General features: G+C 45.4%; 1 protein-coding gene across 1 annotated transcript in view; it reads left to right on the top strand.

The window, feature by feature from the left end:
• The window catches only part of LOC112242344 (rhophilin-2-like), a 41,874-nt gene that overhangs the window by 9,736 nt on the left and 12,966 nt on the right, over window positions 1–19,172 (top strand). Inside the window, exons 4-10 of the mRNA XM_042314117.1 lie at window positions 2,172–2,247; window positions 3,014–3,091; window positions 3,219–3,343; window positions 3,764–3,930; window positions 6,005–6,192; window positions 8,240–8,396; window positions 10,648–10,762. Coding sequence (XP_042170051.1) covers window positions 2,172–2,247; window positions 3,014–3,091; window positions 3,219–3,343; window positions 3,764–3,930; window positions 6,005–6,192; window positions 8,240–8,396; window positions 10,648–10,762 — 906 coding nt within the window. The remainder of the gene's footprint in view (window positions 1–2,171; window positions 2,248–3,013; window positions 3,092–3,218; window positions 3,344–3,763; window positions 3,931–6,004; window positions 6,193–8,239; window positions 8,397–10,647; window positions 10,763–19,172) is intronic.

The following is a 19,172-nucleotide window of genomic DNA, read 5'->3' as shown; positions in this document are numbered from 1 at the left end:
GAGTGCGATTTTATTCCCAGCATTGGTTTGTGGTAGTAAATGGACAGCTATGAAAAAAAATATATATATATATAACACCTCTAGGTAAATAGTGTAGTCTACAGCTTATCATGAGATACTCTACCTCAAGTGAGCAAAAACTCGAGACTTCCTTTAATATTAGATTTCGTGCACCAGCTGTTCTTTACAAATAGACACAGCCACCACTTGTTTTACCGGAGGCGGCTGTTCTCTCTTACCGATGCAGGGAAAACCCCGCCAGCTTGATGTTATCCCTGTTGTCGCTCAGCCACGGCTCGGTGAAACATCAAATATTACAGTTTTTAATGTCCCGTTGGTAGGATATTCGTGATCGGGTGTTTACTGGTTAACACTACAGGTCCACGATGTGAGGATATACTGGTGTTTACTGGTTAACACTACAGGTCCACGATGTGAGGATATACTGGTGTTTACTGGTTAACACTACAGGTCCACGATGTGAGGATATACTGGTGTTTACTGGTTAACACTACAGGTCCACGATGTGAGGATATACTGGTGTTTACTGGTTAACACTACAGGTCCACGATGTGAGGATATACTGGTGTTTACTGGTTAACACTACAGGTCCACGATGTGAGGATATACTGGTGTTTACTGGTTAACACTACAGGTCCACGATGTGAGGATATACTGGTGTTTACTGGTTAACACTACAGGTCCACGATGTGAGGATATACTGGTGTTTACTGGTTAACACTACAGGTCCACGATGTGAGGATATACTGGTGTTTACTGGTTAACACTAGGATATACTGGTGTTTACTGGTCCACGATGTGAGGATATACTGGTGTTTACTGGTTAACACTACAGGTCCATGTGAGGATATACTGGTGTTTACTGGTTAACACTACAGGTCCACGAGGATATACTGGTGTTTACTGGTTAACACTACAGGTCCACGATGTGAGGATATACTGGTGTTTACTGGTTAACACTACAGGTCCACGATGTGAGGATATATACCTGGTGTTTACTGGTTAACACTACAGGTCCACGATGTGAGGATATACTGGTGTTTACTCTGGTTAACACTGGGGTCCACGTGATGTGACCCAGATATACTGGTGTTTACTGGTTGTACACTACAGGTCCACGTGTTGAGGTATAAGGTGTTTACTCTGGGTTGTAGTGTATTGTGGGGAGGATATACTGGTGTTTACTGGTTAACACTGGTCCACGATGTGAGGATATACTGGTGTTTACTGGTTAACACTGGGTCCACTGGGTGTTTATGTGAGTGTATTGTGGTGTTGGCGTTACTGGCTGTTTTACAGGTCCACGTGTGAGGATATACTGGTGTTTACTGGTTAACACTACAGGTCCACGATGTGAGGATATATTGGTGTTTACTCTGGGTTGTAGTGTATTGTGGGGCAGTGTTGGCGTGAGTAAGGTGGACCCAGGTACCTCTGGGTGTTTACTCTGGGTTGTAGTGTATTGTGGGGCAGTGTTGGCGTGAGTAAGGTGGACCCAGGTACCTCTGGGTGTTTACTCTGGGTTGTAGTGTATTGTGGGGCAGTGTTGGCGTGAGTAAGGTGGACCCAGGTACCTCTGGGTGTTTACTCTGGGTTGTAGTGTATTGTGGGGCAGTGTTGGCGTGAGTAAGGTGGACCCAGGTACCTCTGGGTGTTTACTCTGGGTTGTAGTGTATTGTGGGTTAGTGTTGGTGTGTCAAACCTGTCTGTTACATCACCTCAACAATATGTCTGTTAATGTGTGTAACTCTGAGCCTCACCGCTAACATCACACAGCCAACCCTGTCTGTTACATCACCTCAACAATATGTCTGTTAATGTGTGTAACACTGAGCCTCACCACTAACATCACACAGCCAACCTGTCTGTTACATCACCGCAACAATATGTCTGTTAATGTGTGTAACACTGAGCCTCACCACTAACATCACACAGCCAACCTGTCTGTTACATCACCTCAACAATATGTCTGTTAATGTGTGTAACACTGAGCCTCACCGCTAACATCACACAGCCAACCTGTCTGTTACATCACCTCAACAATATGTCTGTTAATGTGTGTAACACTCTGAGCCTCACTGTTCACCACTAACATCACTGTATAACAGTTAAATATCACATGTCAACGATATCTCCTTTCCTGTTTCCAGAGAGACCTCCAGCATCCCTCTCATCCCGCTGGGTCTGAAGGAGACTAAAGAGATGGACTTCTCTGTGTCATTCAAGGTAGACCTCCGTTTCACTACTTCTTCACTACCTGTACATTTCAGATCATCTTATCCAGACCAACATGCATTCAGTCAGGTTCTCTTATCCAGACCAACATGCATTCAGTCAGGTTCTCTTATCCAGACCAACATGGTTCTCTTATCCAGACCAACATGCATTCAGTCAGGTTCTCTTATCCAGACCAACATGGTTCTCTTATCCAGACCAACATGCATTCAGTCAGGTTCTCTTATCCAGACCAACATGGTTCTCTTATCCAGACCAACATGCATTCAGTCAGGTTCTCTTATCCAGACCGACCTACAGTCAGGTTCTCTTATCCAGACCAACATGCATTCAGTCAGGTTCTCTTATCCAGACCAACATACAGTCAGGTTCTCTTATCCAGACCAACATGCATTCAGTCAGGTTCTCTTATCCAGACCAACATGGTTCTCTTATCCAGACTGACCTACAGGTCCGACCTACTGGTGTGTTGACGATGGTCTCCTCTCTGTTCTGGTGTGTTGACGATGGTCTCCTCTCTGTTCTGGTGTGTTGACGATGGTCTCCTCTCTGTTCTGGTGTGTTGACGATGGTCTCCTCTCTGTTCTGGTGTGTTGACGATGGTCTCCTCTCTGTTCTGGTGTGTTGACGATGGTCTCCTCTCTGTTCTGGTGTGTTGACGATGGTCTCCTCTCTGTTCTGGTGTGTTGACGATGGTCTCCTCTCTGTTCTGGTGTGTTGACGATGGTCTCCTCTCTGTTCTGGTGTGTTTTTCCAGGACTTCATCCTGGAGCATTACAGTGAAGATGGCTCCAGCTTCGAGGAGGAGATCGCCGACCTGATGGACCTGAGACAGGTACTTTCACCATCGGTCTCATAGAAATCTACGTTGTCAGAGTGAAACTGGGTTCTCTATGGAATCACCCAGCACACAGAGAACGGTCTTGTTGTATTTTGACCCTCTTTCCCCACCGTACCCACAGGCCTGTCGTACCCCCAGTCGCAATGAAGCCGGCATCGAGACCCTGGCCAAGTACTTCAGCCACATACCTCTACTGGAGAGCCGCTTCTTCTCCGCTACCCGCCAGATGGGCATCTTCTTTACTTGGTACGTTCCACCTCACTGTCTCCAATGCCCTGTCAATCATGGTCTGACCCAGCCCAGGGGTCCAGGTATCTATAGTAGCTTCACCTGACTGTCTCCAATGCACTTTTTGCCTGTCCTGTCTGGTCCAGTGACGACGGGTTTGTGCCCATAGGCAATGTTGTTGCTGGTGAGGACCTGCCTTACAACAGGCCTACAAGCCCTCAGTTCAGCCTCTCTCAGCATATTGTGGACAGTCTGAGCACTGATGGAGGGCCTCTCTCCAGGGGTCAACATGTCTGTCTCTCCAGGGGTCAACACAGTGTTATGGTTCCACTAGTGACCTCTCTGTCTGTCTCTCCAGGGGTCAACATGTCTGTCTCTCCAGGGGTCAACACAGTGTTATGGTTCCACTAGTGACCTCTCTGTCTGTCTCTCTCCCAGGTATGACTCGTTCACAGGTGTTCCAGTGTGCCAGCAGAACGTCTCTCTGGAGAAGGCCAGTATTCTGTTCAACATCGGCGCCCTCTACACCCAGATCGGCACGCGCTGCAACCGCCAGACGGGCTCCGGCCTCCAGGATGCCATCACAGCCTTCCAGAAAGCTGCAGGTGAGGAGACACTAGAACCACAGTCGTCTGTGTCCCACGTGACACCTTATTCCCTCTATGTAGGGAATAGGGTCCTGGTTATAGGGAATAGGGCCCTGGTTAAGAGTAGTGCATTATGTAGGGAATAGGGCCCTGGTTAAGAGTAGTGCATTATGTAGGGAATAGGGCCCTGGTTAAGAGTAGTGCATTATGTAGGGAATAGGGCCCTGTGTAAGAGTAGTGTACTATGTAGGGAATAGGGCCCTGGTTATAAGTAGTGCACTATATAGGGAATAGGGCCCTGGTTAAGATTAGTGCACTATGTAGGGAATAGGGCCCTGGTTATAGGGAATAGGGCCCTGGTTAAGAGTAGTGCACTATGTAGGGAATAGGGCCCTGGTTATAGGGAATAGGGCCCTGGTTAAGAGTAGTGCACTATGTAGGGAATAGGGCCCTGGTTATAGGGAATAGGGCCCTGGTTAAGAGTAGTGCACTATGTAGGGAATAGGGCCCTGGTTATAGGGAATAGGGCCCTGGTTAAGAGTAGTGCACTATGTAGGGAATAGGGCCCTGGTTATAGGGAATAGGGCCCTGGTTAAGAGTAGTGCACTATGTAGGGAATAGGGCCCTGGTTATAGGGAATAGGGCCCTGGTTAAGAATAGTGCACTATGTAGGGAATAGGGCCCTGGTTATAAGTAGTGTACTATATAGGGAATAGGGCCCTGGTTAAGAGTAGTGCACTATATAGGGAATAGGGCCCTGGTTAAGATTAGTGCACTATGTAGGGAATAGAGTGCCATTTTGGACAACACCAGTGGCCATTATTACACAGCTAGTCTCTAGTCATTGCCAGTAACACTGGTGGAATATACAGTACACTCAGATTACAAGAGGTTTAGAAGATTTTACTTAGTTTATACATTTTGTAAGTTTGTAGGTCCCTTATCCCACAGTTGGTGCCGTGACCAGTTCTCTCCTTGTGTAATCTTTGTTTAACGATAGGAAAACAGCCTGTCAGAGAAAGCCAGTTGAAAAATGTCATTTTATAGTTTTCAAATGTCATGTCAGGAAAAACTCCATGGACTCTGGCTACTGGTAAAGATGAACCATATAACAATCAATCAATCAATCAAATGTATTTATAAAGCCCTTCTTACATCAGCTAATATCTCAAAGTGCTGTACAGAAACCCAGCCTAAAACCCCAAACAGCAAGCAATGCAGGTGTAGAAGCACGGTGGCTAGGAAAAACTCCCTAGAAAGGCCAAAACCTAGGAAGAAACCTAGAGAGGAACCAGGCTATGTGGGATGGCCAGTCCTTTTCTGGCTTCTCTAGTTTCCCATGCATCATGTCCCACAGTACAGTACTGTCCCTCGGCAGTCAACCCAAACTAGGACAGTACTGTCCCTCGGCAGTCGACCCAAACTAGGACATTACTGCCCCTCGGCAGTCGACCCAAACTAGGACAGTACTGCCCCTCTACAGTCGACCCAAACTAGGACAGTACTGCCCCTCGGCAGTCGCCCCAAACTAGGACAGTACTGCCCCTCGGCAGTCGACCCAAACTAGGACAGTACTGCCCCTCGGCAGTCGACCCAAACTAGGACAGCACTGCCCCTCGGCAGTCGACCCAAACTAGGACAGCACTGCCCCTCGGCAGTCGACCCAAACTAGGACAGCACTGCCCCTCGGCAGTCGACCCAAACTAGGACAGCACTGCCCCTCGGCAGTCGACCCAAACTAGGACAGGACTGCCCCTCGGCAGTCGACCCAAACTAGGACAGGACTGCCCCTCGGCAGTCGACCCAAACTAGGACAGGACTGCCCCTCGGCCTAATGTCCAACGTTAGAAACTGTGAGTACTTGTGGTACCGGGAGTATAAAAGGATTAGCACATTCTCATGTTGAATTCAGTTTTTATGAATGCAGTTTTGATAACTGTGTGAACTGGAGCTTGTTTTGGAGCAGATATTGTATCCGGTAGCAACGTTTAGAAATGAGTCCTGAGCCACCTGAAGGAGACGTTCACCCCCAGCTATGTCATGAGTCCCTCCATACTCACCTCCCCTACTCTCTCTCTCCCCCCCCCTGTAGGAGTCCTCCACCACCTGAAGGAGACGTTCACCCACACCCCCAGCTATGACATGAGTCCCTCCATGCTCAGTATGCTCATCAAGATGATGCTGGCCCAAGCTCAGGAGTGTCTGTTTGAGAAGATCGCTCTGTCTGGCATCCGCAATGAGTTCTTCTCTCTCCTCAAGATGGCCCACGAGGCTGCCAAGGTACATGAACAATACGCTGAGTCCTTTCCCACAGTCTACAGGCTGCCAAGGTACATGAACAATACCGAGTCCTTTCCCTCAGTCTACAGGCTGCCAAGGTACATGAACAATACGGAGTCCTTTCCCACAGTCTACAGGCTGCCAAGGTACATGAACAATACCGAGTCCTTTCCCTCAGTCTACAGGCTGCCAAGGTACATGAACAATACCGAGTCCTTTCCCTCAGTCTACAGGCTGCCAAGGTACATGAACAATACCGAGTCCTTTCCCTCAGTCTACAGGCTGCCAAGGTACATGAACAATACGCTGAGTCCTTTCCCTCAGTCTACAGGCTGCCAAGGTACATGAACAATACCGAGTCCTTTCCCACAGTCTACAGGCTGCCAAGGTACATGAACAATACGTTGAGTCCTTTCCCTCAGTCTACAGGCTGCCAAGGTACATGAACAATACCGAGTCCTTTCCCACAGTCTACAGGCTGCCAAGGTACATGAACAATACGTTGAGTCCTTTCCCTCAGTCTACAGGCTGCCAAGGTACATGAACAATACCGAGTCCTTTGCCACAGTCTACAGGCTGCCAAGGTACATGAACAATACCGAGTCCTTTCCCTCAGTCTACAGGCTGCCAAGGTACATGAACAATACCGAGTCCTTTGCCACAGTCTACAGGCTGCCAAGGTACATGAACAATACCGAGTCCTTTGCCACAGTCTACAGGCTGCCAAGGTACATGAACAATACGTTGAGTCCTTTCCCTCAGTCTACAGGCTGATACAGACGGATTGATCTTGATTAAATCAGGTATGTAATTCCACTGTTATCGATAGATGGATGGATGGATGTTCAATGGGCAACGTTCAACACATCTGCTTTCCCAAACGGGGATAATCTGAGAGAGTTTCACCTCAACGCTAAACGCTTTGCCCTAACGGGGTTAATCTGAGAGAGTTTCACCTCAACGCTAAACGCTTTGCCCTAACGGGGTTAATCTGAGAGTTTCACCTGAACGCTTTGCCCAAACGGGGATAATCTGAGAGAGTTTCACCTCAACGCTTTGCCCAAACGGGGATAATCTGAGAGAGTTTCACCTCAACGCTTTGCCCAAACGGGGATAATCTGAGAGAGTTTCACCTCAACGCTTTGCCCTAACGGGGTTAATCTGAGAGAGTTTCACCTCAACGCTTTGCCCTAACGGGGTTAATCTGAGAGAGTTTCACCTCAACGCTTTGCCCTAACGGGGTTATTCTGAGAGAGTTTCACCTCAACGCTGAACGCTTTGCCCTAATGGGGTTATTCTGAGAGAGTTTCACCTCAACGCTTTGCCCTAACAGGGTTAATCTGAGAGAGTTTTACCTCAACGCTTTGCCCTAACAGGGTTAATCTGAGAGAGTTTCACCTCAACACTAAAAGGGGTTCCATCATCTAAAACGATATGGCATCACACTGTCACATCCCGTTGAGGTGTGTCTGACTAAAGAGCCGTGGCACCCTATTCCCTATTTAGTGCCCTAAGCCTCTGGTCTAAAGTAGTGCACTATATAGGGGATAGGGTGCCATTGGGCTCTGGTCTAAAGTAGTGCACTATATAGGGTGCCATAGGGCTCTGGTCTAAAGTAGTGCACTATATATAGGGAATAGGGTGCCATAGGGCTCTGGTCAACAGTAGTGCACTACATATAGGGAATAGGGTGCCATTTGCGATGTGTTCTCTAACAGAACATCTCTGTGTCCGCGTCTCAGGTAGGATGTGTTCTCTAACAGAACATCTCTGTCCTCTCAGGTAGGATGTGTTCTCTAACAGAACATCTCTGTGTTCGCCTCAGGTAGGATGTGTTCTCTAACAGAACATCTCTGTGTTCGCGTCTCAGGTAGGATGTGTTCTCTAACAGAACATCTCTGTGTCCTCTCAGGTAGGATGTGTTCTCTAACAGAACATCTCTGTGTCCGCGTCTCAGGTAGGATGTGTTCTCTAACAGAACATCTCTGTGTCCGCGTCTCAGGTAGGATGTGTTCTCTAACAGAACATCTCTGTGTCCCCGTCTCAGGTAGGAGACACCTATGACCAGGTTCACCAGTCTATGAGCCAGACCCCCATCAAGGACAACGTCCCGTTCTTCTGGTCCACCATGGCTCAGGTCAAGACCCACCACTACCGTTCACTGGCACACTACTTCCTGGCTACTGCGCTATTGGACCACCAGCGTAAGTCAAGCAGCCGTTTGCCAATCATATCCCTTCTATGCATCATCCAGAGGGAGAGAGGGAGATGTGTAAGTGTCTGTTAGTTCCTAGATGAGTTTCCTGGAGCAGACTGGTTCTGTTAGTTCCTAGATGAGTTTCCTGGAACAGACTGGAGCAGACTGGTTCTGTTAGTTCCTAGATGAGTTTCCTGGAACAGACTGGAGCAGACTGGTTCTGTTAGTTCCTAGATGAGTTTCCTGGAGCAGACTGGTTCTGTTAGTTCCTAGATGAGTTTCCTGGAACAGACTGGAGCAGACTGGTTCTGTTAGTTCCTAGATGAGTTTCCTGGAACAGACTGGAGCAGACTGGTTCTGTTAGTTCCTAGATGAGTATCCTGGAACAGACTGGAGCAGACTGGTTCTGTTAGTTCCTAGATGAGTTTCCTGGAACAGACTGGACCAGACTGGTTCTGTTAGTTCCTAGATGAGTTTCCTGGAGTTTCCTTACAGGAACAGACTTGTTCATTCACCTCTTTCTCAGAGTACTGAGACCTTTAGTTTAATAAAGAGGACAGAGAGACAGAACAGCCCAGAGTACTGAGACCTTTAGTTTAATAAAGAGGACAGAACAGCCCAGAGTACTGAGACCTTTAGTTTAATAAAGAGGACAGAGAGACAGAACAGCCCAGAGTACTGAGACCTTTAGTTTAATAAAGAGGACAGAACAGCCCAGAGTACTGAGACCTTTAGTTTAATAAAGAGGACAGAACAGCCCAGAGTACTGAGACCTTTAGTTTAATAAAGAGGACAGGGAGAAAGAACAGCCCAGAGTACTGAGACCTTTAGTTTAATAAAGAGGACAGAGAGACAGAACAGCCCAGAGTACTGAGACCTTTAGTTTAATAAAGAGGACAGGGAGACAGAACAGCCCAGAGTACTGAGACCTTTAGTTTAATAAAGAGGACAGGGAGACAGAAGAGCCCAGAGTACTGAGACCTTTAGTTTAATAAAGAGGACAGAACAGCCCAGAGTACTGAGACCTTTAGTTTTATAAAGAGGACAGAGAGACAGAACAGCCCAGAGTACTGAGACCTTTAGTTTAATAAAGAGGACAGAGAGACAGAACAGCCCAGAGTACTGAGACCTTTAGTTTAATAAAGAGGACAGAGAGACAGAACAGCCCAGAGTACTGAGACCTTTAGTTTTATAAAGAAGACAGAGAGACAGAACAGCCCAGAGTACTGAGACCTTTAGTTTTATGAAGAGGACAGAGTAGTGTAGAGTGAATCTGTACCAACCTGGCCAGTTATGTTACATACAGTAAATATTTATGTCTTTGTGTTGTTCAAACCAAACTGTCTCACAGTCCCAGACTGGATCTGTCCTCTGCCGACACTGTCTTTCTGCCGACACTGTCTTTCTGCCGACACTGTCTTTCTGCCGACACTGTCTTTCTGCCAACACTGTCCTCTGCCAACACTGTCTTTCTGCCAACAGCCAAAGCTACATCCCTACAATCCTGTCTCTGTGTTGCCATGTCCCTAATCCCTGTCTGTGTTGCCATGTCCCTAATCCCCGTCTCTGTTGCCATGTCCCTAATCCCCGTCTCTGTGTTGCCATGTCCCTAATCCCTGTCTCTGTGTTGCCGTGTCCCTGATCCCCGTCTCTGTGTTGCCGTGTCCCTGATCCCCGTCTCTGTGTTGCCGTGTCCCTGATCCCCGTCTCTGTGTTGCCGTGTCCCTGATCCCCGTCTCTGTGTTGCCGTGTCCCTGATCCCCGTCTCTGTGTTGCCGTGTCCCTGATCCCCGTCTCTGTGTTGCCGTGTCCCTGATCCCCGTCTCTGTGTTGCCGTGTCCCTGATCCCCGTCTCTGTGTTGCCGTGTCCCTGATCCCCGTCTCTGTGTTGCCGTGTCCCTGATCCCCGTCTCTGTGTTGCCGTGTCCCTGATCCCCGTCTCTGTGTTGCCGTGTCCCTGATCCCCGTCTCTGTGTTGCCGTGTCCCTGATCCCCGTCTCTGTGTTGCCGTGTCCCTGATCCCCGTCTCTGTGTTGCCGTGTCCCTGATCCCCGTCTCTGTGTTGCCGTGTCCCTGATCCCCGTCTCTGTGCTGCCGTGTCCCTGATCCCCGTCTCTGTGCTGCCGTGTCCCTGATCCCTGTCTCTGTGCTGCCGTGTCCCTGATCCCTGTCTCTGTGTTGCCGTGTCCCTAATCCCTGTCTCATCCCTCTGTGTTGCCATGTCCCTGATCCCTGTCTCATGTCTCTGTGTTTTCCAGTGAGGCCCAGTGATGACGAGGACCAACAGGAGAAGGCTCTGTCCCAGGCGTATGATGCCATGCCAGATGGCCACTCCCCACTCGACATCCTCAGGAAGATGAGGAGAGACGACAAATCGTAAGGCTCCAAACCCAATACCGTGTTTAAACAGGTCCTTTATGTGGTTTAGGTCTAGATACAGTCATTATATAGTCCCTGACTGTCTGGACTCTACACACTGTCATTTATATAGTCCCTGACTGTCTGGACTCTACACACTGTCATTTATATAGCCCCTGACTGTCATTTATATAGTCCCTGACTGTCTGGACTCTACACCCTGTCATTTATATAGTCCCTGACTGTCTGGACTCTACACACTGTCATTTATATAGTCCCTGACTGTCTGGAATCTACACACTGACTGTCATTTATATAGTCCCTGACTGTCTGGACTCTACACACTGACTGTCATTTATATAGTCCCTGACTGTCTGGACTCTACACACTGACTGTCATTTATATAGTCCCTGACTGTCTGGACTCTCCACACTGACTGTCATTTATATAGTCCCTGACTGTCTGGACTCTACACACTGACTGTCATTTATATAGTCCCTGACTGTCTGGACTCTACACACTGACTGTCATTTATATAGTCCCTGACTGTCTGGAATCTAAACACTGTCATTTATATAGTCCCTGACTGTCTGGAATCTAAACACTGTCATTTATATAGTCCCTGACTGTCTGGACTCTACACACTGACTGTCATTTATATAGTCCCTGACTGTCTGGACTCTACACACTGACTGTCATTTATATAGTCCCTGACTGTCTGGACTCTACACACTGACTGTCATTTATATAGTCCCTGACTGTCTGGAATCTAAACACTGTCATTTATATAGTCCCTGACTGTCTGGACTCTACACACTGACTGTCATTTATATAGTCCCTGACTGTCATTTATATAGTCCCTGACTGTCTGGACTCTACACACTGTCATTTATATAGTCCCTGACTGTCTGGACTCTACACACTGACTGACTGTCATTTATATAGTCCCTGACTGTCTGGAATCTACACACTGACTGTCATTTATATAGTCCCTGACTGTCATTTATATAGTCCCTGACTGTCTGGACTCTACACACTGTCATTTATATAGTCCCTGACTGTCTGGACTCTACACACTGTCATTTATATAGTCCCTGACTGTCTGGACTCTACACACTGACTGTCATTTATATAGTCCCTGACTGTCTGGACTCTACACACTGACTGTCATTTATATAGTCCCTGACTGTCTGGACTCTACACACTGACTGTCATTTATATAGTCCCTGACTGTCTGGACTCTACACACTGACTGTCATTTATATAGTCCCTGACTGTCTGGACTCTACACACTGTCATTTATATAGTCCCTGACTGTCTGGAATCTACACACTGTCATTTATATAGTCCCTGACTGTCTGGACTCTACACACTGACTGTCATTTATATAGTCCCTGATTGTCTGGACTCAACACCCTGTCATTTATATAGTCACTGACTGTCTGGACTCTACACACTGTCATTTATATAGTCCCTGACTGTCTGGACTCTACACACTGTCATTTATATAGTCCCTGACTGTCTGGACTCTACACACTGTCATTTATATAGTCCCTGACTGTCTGGACTCTACACACTGTCATTTATATAGTCCCTGACTGTCTGGACTCTACACACTGTCATTTATATAGTCCCTGACTGTCTGGACTCTACACACTGTCATTTATATAGTCCCTGACTGTCTGGACTCTACACACTGACTGTCATTTATATAGTCCCTGATTGTCTGGACTCAACACCCTGGCAACTATATAGCCCTGACTGTCTGGACTCTACACACTGACTGTCATTTATATAGTCCCTGACTGTCTGGACTCTACACACTGTCATTTATATAGTCCCTTACTGTCTGGACTCTACACACTGTCATTTATATAGTCCCTGACTGTCTGGAATCTACACACTGACTGTCATTTATATAGTCCCTGACTGTCATTTATATAGTCCCTGACTCATTTATATAGTCCCTGACTGTCTGGAATCTACACACTGTCATTTATATAGTCCCTGACTGTCTGGAATCTACACACTGACTGTCATTTATATAGTCCCTGACTGTCATTTATATAGCCCCTGACTGTCTGGACTCTACACACTGTCATTTATATAGTCCTGACTGTCTGGACTCTACACACTGTCATTTATATAGTCCCTGACTGTCTGGACTATACACACTGTCATTTATATAGTCCCTGACTGTCTGGACTCTACACACTGTCATTTATATAGTCCCTGACTGTCATTTATATAGTCCCTGACTGTCTGGAATCTACACACTGTCATTTATATAGTCCCTGACTGTCTGGAATCTACACACTGACTGTCATTTATATAGTGCCTGACTGTCATTTATATAGCCCCTGACTGTCTGGACTCTACACACTGTCATTTATATAGTCCTTGACTGTCTGGACTCTACACACTGTCATTTATATAGTCCCTGACTGTCTGGACTCTACACACTGACTGTCATTTATATAGTCCCTGACTGTCTGGACTCTACACACTGACTGTCATTTATATAGTCCCTGACTGTCTGGACTCTACACACTGACTGTCATTTATATAGTCCCTGACTGTCTGGAATCTACACACTGACTGTCATTTATATAGTCCCTGACTGTCATTTATATAGTCCCTGACTGTCTGGACTCTACACACTGTCATTTATATAGTCCCTGACTGTCTTGACTCTACACACTGACTGTCATTTATATAGTCCCTGACTGTCTGGACTCTACACACTGTCATTTATATAGTCCCTGACTGTCTGGACTCTACACACTGACTGTCATTTATATAGTCCCTGACTGTCTGGACTCTACACACTGACTGTCATTTATATAGTCCCTGACTGTCTGGACTCTACACACTGACTGTCATTTATATAGTCCCTGATTGTCTGGACTCAACACCCTGTCATTTATATAGTCACTGACTGTCTGGACTCTACACACTGTCATTTATATAGTCACTGACTGTCTGGACTCTACACACTGTCATTTATATAGTCCCTGACTGTCTGGACTCTACACACTGTCATTTATATAGTCCCTGACTGTCTGGACTCTACACACTGTCATTTATATAGTCCCTGACTGTCTGGAATCTACACACTGTCATTTATATAGTCCCTGACTGTCTGGACTCAACACCCTGGCATTTATATAGCCCCTGACTGTCTGGACTCTACACACTGACTGTCATTTATATAGTCCCTGACTGTCTGGACTCTACACACTGTCATTTATATAGTCCCTTACTGTCTGGACTCTACACACTGTCATTTATATAGTCCCTGACTGTCTGGAATCTACACACTGACTGTCATTTATATAGTCCCTGACTGTCATTTATATAGTCCCTGACTGTCTGGAATCTACACACTGTCATTTATATAGTCCCTGACTGTCATTTATATAGCCCCTGACTGTCTGGACTCTACACACTGTCATTTATATAGTCCTTGACTGTCTGGACTCTACACACTGTCATTTATATAGTCCCTGACTGTCTGGACTATACACACTGTCATTTATATAGTCCCTGACTGTCTGGACTCTACACACTGACTGTCATTTATATAGTCCCTTACTGTCTGGACTCTACACACTGTCATTTATATAGTCCCTGACTGTCTGGAATCTACACACTGACTGTCATTTATATAGTCCCTGACTGTCATTTATATAGTCCCTGACTGTCTGGAATCTACACACTGTCATTTATATAATCCCTGACTGTCTGGAATCTACACACTGACTGTCATTTATATAGTCCCTGACTGTCATTTATATAGCCCCTGACTGTCTGGACTCTACACACTGTCATTTATATAGTCCCTGACTGTCTGGACTCTACACACTGACTGTCATTTATATAGTCCCTGACTGTCTGGACTCTACACACTGTCATTTATATAGTCCCTGACTGTCTGGACTCTACACACTGACTGTCATTTATATAGTCCCTTACTGTCTGGACTCTACACACTGTCATTTATATAGTCCCTGACTGTCTGGAATCTACACACTGACTGTCATTTATATAGTCCATGACTGTCATTTATATAGTCCCTGACTGTCTGGAATCTACACACTGTCATTTATATAGTCCCTGACTGTCTGGAATCTACACACTGACTGTCATTTATATAGTCCCTTACTGTCTGGACTCTACACACTGTCATTTATATAGTCCCTGACTGTCTGGAATCTACACACTGACTGTCATTTATATAGTCCCTGACTGTCATTTATATAGTCCCTGACTGTCTGGAATCTACACACTGTCATTTATATAGTCCCTGACTGTCTGGACTCTACACACTGACTGTCATTTATATAGTCCCTGACTGTCTGGACTCTACACACTGACTGTCATTTATATAGTCCCTGACTGTCTGGACTCTACACACTGACTGTCATTTATATAGTCCCTGACTGTCTGGACTCTACACACTGACTGTCATTTATATAGTCCCTGATTGTCTGGACTCAACACCCTGGCATTTATATAGCCCCTGACTGTCTGGACTCTACACACTGACTGTCATTTATATAGTCCCTGACTGTCTGGACTCTACACACTGTCATTTATATAGTCCCTGACTGTCTGGAATCTACACACTGACTGTCATTTATATAGTCCCTTACTGTCTGGACTCTACACACTGTCATTTATATAGTCCCTGACTGTCTGGAATCTACACACTGACTGTCATTTATATAGTCCCTGACTGTCATTTATATAGTCCCTGACTGTCTGGAATCTACACACTGTCATTTATATAGTCCCTGACTGTCTGGAATCTACACACTGACTGTCATTTATATAGTCCCTGACTGTCATTTATATAGCCCCTGACTGTCTGGACTCTACACACTGTCATTTATATAGTCCTTGACTGTCTGGACTCTACACACTGTCATTTATATAGTCCCTGACTGTCTGGACTATACACACTGTCATTTATATAGTCCCTGACTGTCTGGACTCTACACACTGTCATTTATATAGTCCCTGACTGTCATTTATATAGTCCCTGACTGTCTGGAATCTACACACTGTCATTTATATAGTCCCTGACTGTCTGGAATCTACACACTGACTGTCATTTATATAGTCCCTGACTGTCATTTATATAGCCCCTGACTGTCTGGATTCACACACTGTCATTTATATAGTCCTTGACTGTCTGGACTCTACACACTGTCATTTATATAGTCCCTGACTGTCTGGACTCTACACACTGACTGTCATTTATATAGTCCCTGACTGTCTGGACTCTACACAATGACTGTCATTTATATAGTCCCTGACTGTCTGGAATCTAAACACTGTCATTTATATAGTCCCTGACTGTCTGGACTCTACACACTGACTGTCATTTATATAGTCCCTGACTGTCTGGACTCTACACACTGACTGTCATTTATATAGTCCCTGACTGTCATTTATATAGTCCCTGACTGTCTGGACTCTACACACTGTCATTTATATAGTCCCTGACTGTCTGGACTCTACACACTGACTGTCATTTATATAGTCCCTGACTGTCTGGAATCTACACACTGACTGTCATTTATATAGTCCCTGACTGTCATTTATATAGTCCCTGACTGTCTGGACTCTACACACTGTCATTTATATAGTCCCTGACTGTCTGGACTCTACACACTGTCATTTATATAGTCCCTGACTGTCTGGACTCTACACACTGACTGTCATTTATATAGTCCCTGACTGTCTGGACTCTACACACTGACTGTCATTTATATAGTCCCTGACTGTCTGGACTCTACACACTGACTGTCATTTATATAGTCCCTGACTGTCTGGACTCTACACACTGACTGTCATTTATATAGTCCCTGACTGTCTGGACTCTACACACTGACTGTCATTTATATAGTCCCTGACTGTCTGGAATCTACACTGTCATTTATATAGTCCCTGACTGTCTGGACTCTACACACTGACTGTCATTTATATAGTCCCTGACTGTCTGGACTCTACACACTGACTGTCATTTATATAGTCCCTGACTGTCTGGACTCTACACACTGTCATTTATATAGTCCCTGACTGTCTGGACTCTACACACTGTCATTTATATAGTCCCTGACTGTCTGGAATCTACACACTGTCATTTATATAGTCCCTGACTGTCTGGACTCAACACCCTGGCATTTATATAGCCCCTGACTGTCTGGACTCTACACACTGACTGTCATTTATATAGTCCCTGACTGTCTGGACTCTACACACTGTCATTTATATAGTCCCTGACTGTCTGGACTCTACACACTGTCATTTATATAGTCCCTGACTGTCTGGAATCTACACACTGACTGTCATTTATATAGTCCCTTACTGTCTGGACTCTACACACTGTCATTTATATAGTCCCTGACTGTCTGGAATCTACACACTGTCATTTATATAGTCCCTGACTGTCTGGAATCTACACACTGACTGTCATTTATATAGTCCCTGACTGTCATTTATATAGCCCCTGACTGTCTGGACTCTACACACTGTCATTTATATAGTCCTTGACTGTCTGGACTCTACACACTGTCATTTATATAGTCCCTGACTGTCTGGACTATACACACTGTCATTTATATAGTCCCTGACTGTCTGGACTCTACACACTGACTGTCATTTATATAGTCCCTGACTGTCTGGACTCTACACACTGTCATTTATATAGTCCCTGACTGTCTGGAATCTACACACTGACTGTCATTTATATAGTCCATGACTGTCATTTATATAGTCCCTGACTGTCTGGAATCTACACACTGTCATTTATATAGTCCCTGACTGTCTGGAATCTACACACTGACTGTCATTTATATAGTCCCTGACTGTCTGGACTCTACACACTGTCATTTATATAGTCCCTCTACACACTGTCATTTATATAGTCCCTGACTGTCTGGACTCTACACACTGACTGTCATTTATATAGTCCCTGACTGTCATTTATATAGTCCCTGACTGTCTGGAATCTACACACTGTCATTTATATAGTCCCTGACTGTCTGGAATCTACACACTGACTGTCATTTATATAGTCCCTGACTGTCATTTATATAGCCCCTGACTGTCTGGACTCTACACACTGTCATTTATATAGTCCCTGACTGTCTGGACTCTACACACTGTCATTTATATAGTCCCTGACTGTCTGGACTCTGGATACACACTGTCATTTATATAGTCCCTGACTGTCTGGACTCTACACACTGACTGTCATTTATATAGTCCCTGACTGTCTGGACTCTACACACTGACTGTCATTTATATAGTCCCTGACTGTCTGGAATCTACACACTGACTGTCATTTATATAGTCCCTGACTGTCTGGACTCTACACACTGACTGTCATTTATATAGTCCCTGACTGTCTGGAATCTACACACTGACTGTCATTTATATAGTCCCTGACTGTCTGGACTCTACACACTGTCATTTATATAGTCCCTGACTGTCTGGAATCTACACACTGACTGTCATTTATATAGTCCCTGACTGTCATTTATATAGTCCCTGACTGTCTGGAATCTACACACTGACTGTCATTTATATAGTCCCTGACTGTCATTTATATAGTCCCTGACTGTCTGGACTCTACACACTGTCATTTATATAGTCCCTGACTGTCACTTTATTTATAGTCCCTGACTGTCTGGACTCTACACACTGACTGTCATTTATATAGTCCCTGACTGTCTGGACTCTACACACTGTCATTTATATAGTCCCTGACTGTCTGGAATCTACACACTGACTGTCATTTATATAGTCCCTGACTGTCATTTATATAGTCCCTGACTGTCTGGAATCTACACACTGTCATTTATATAGTCCCTGACTGTCTGGAATCTACACACTGACTGTCATTTATATAGTCCCTGACTGTCATTTATATAGCCCCTGACTGTCTGGACTCTACACACTGTCATTTATATAGTCCTGACTGTCTGGACTCTACACACTGTCATTTATATAGTCCCTGACTGTCTGGACTATACACACTGTCATTTATATAGTCCCTGACTGTCTGGACTCTACACACTGACTGTCATTTATATAGTCCCTGACTGTCTGGAATCTACACACTGTCATTTATATAGTCCCTGACTGTCTGGAATCTACACACTGACTGTCATTTATATAGTCCCTGACTGTCATTTATATAGTCCCTGACTGTCTGGACTCTACACACTGTCATTTATATAGTCCCTGACTGTCTGGAATCTACACACTGACTGTCATTTATATAGTCCCTGACTGTCATTTATATAGTCCCTGACTGTCTGGACTCTACACACTGTCATTTATATAGTCCCTGACTGTCTGGACTCTACACACTGTCATTTATATAGTCCCTGACTGTCTGGACTGTCATTTA

This window comes from Oncorhynchus tshawytscha, unplaced genomic scaffold (assembly GCF_018296145.1).
Source record: "Oncorhynchus tshawytscha isolate Ot180627B unplaced genomic scaffold, Otsh_v2.0 Un_contig_1573_pilon_pilon, whole genome shotgun sequence".
NCBI classification, from domain to species: Eukaryota; Metazoa; Chordata; class Actinopteri; order Salmoniformes; family Salmonidae; genus Oncorhynchus; species Oncorhynchus tshawytscha.
The sequence above is the reverse complement of the archived record's forward strand: the minus strand, read 5'-3'. Positions and strand labels throughout refer to the sequence as shown.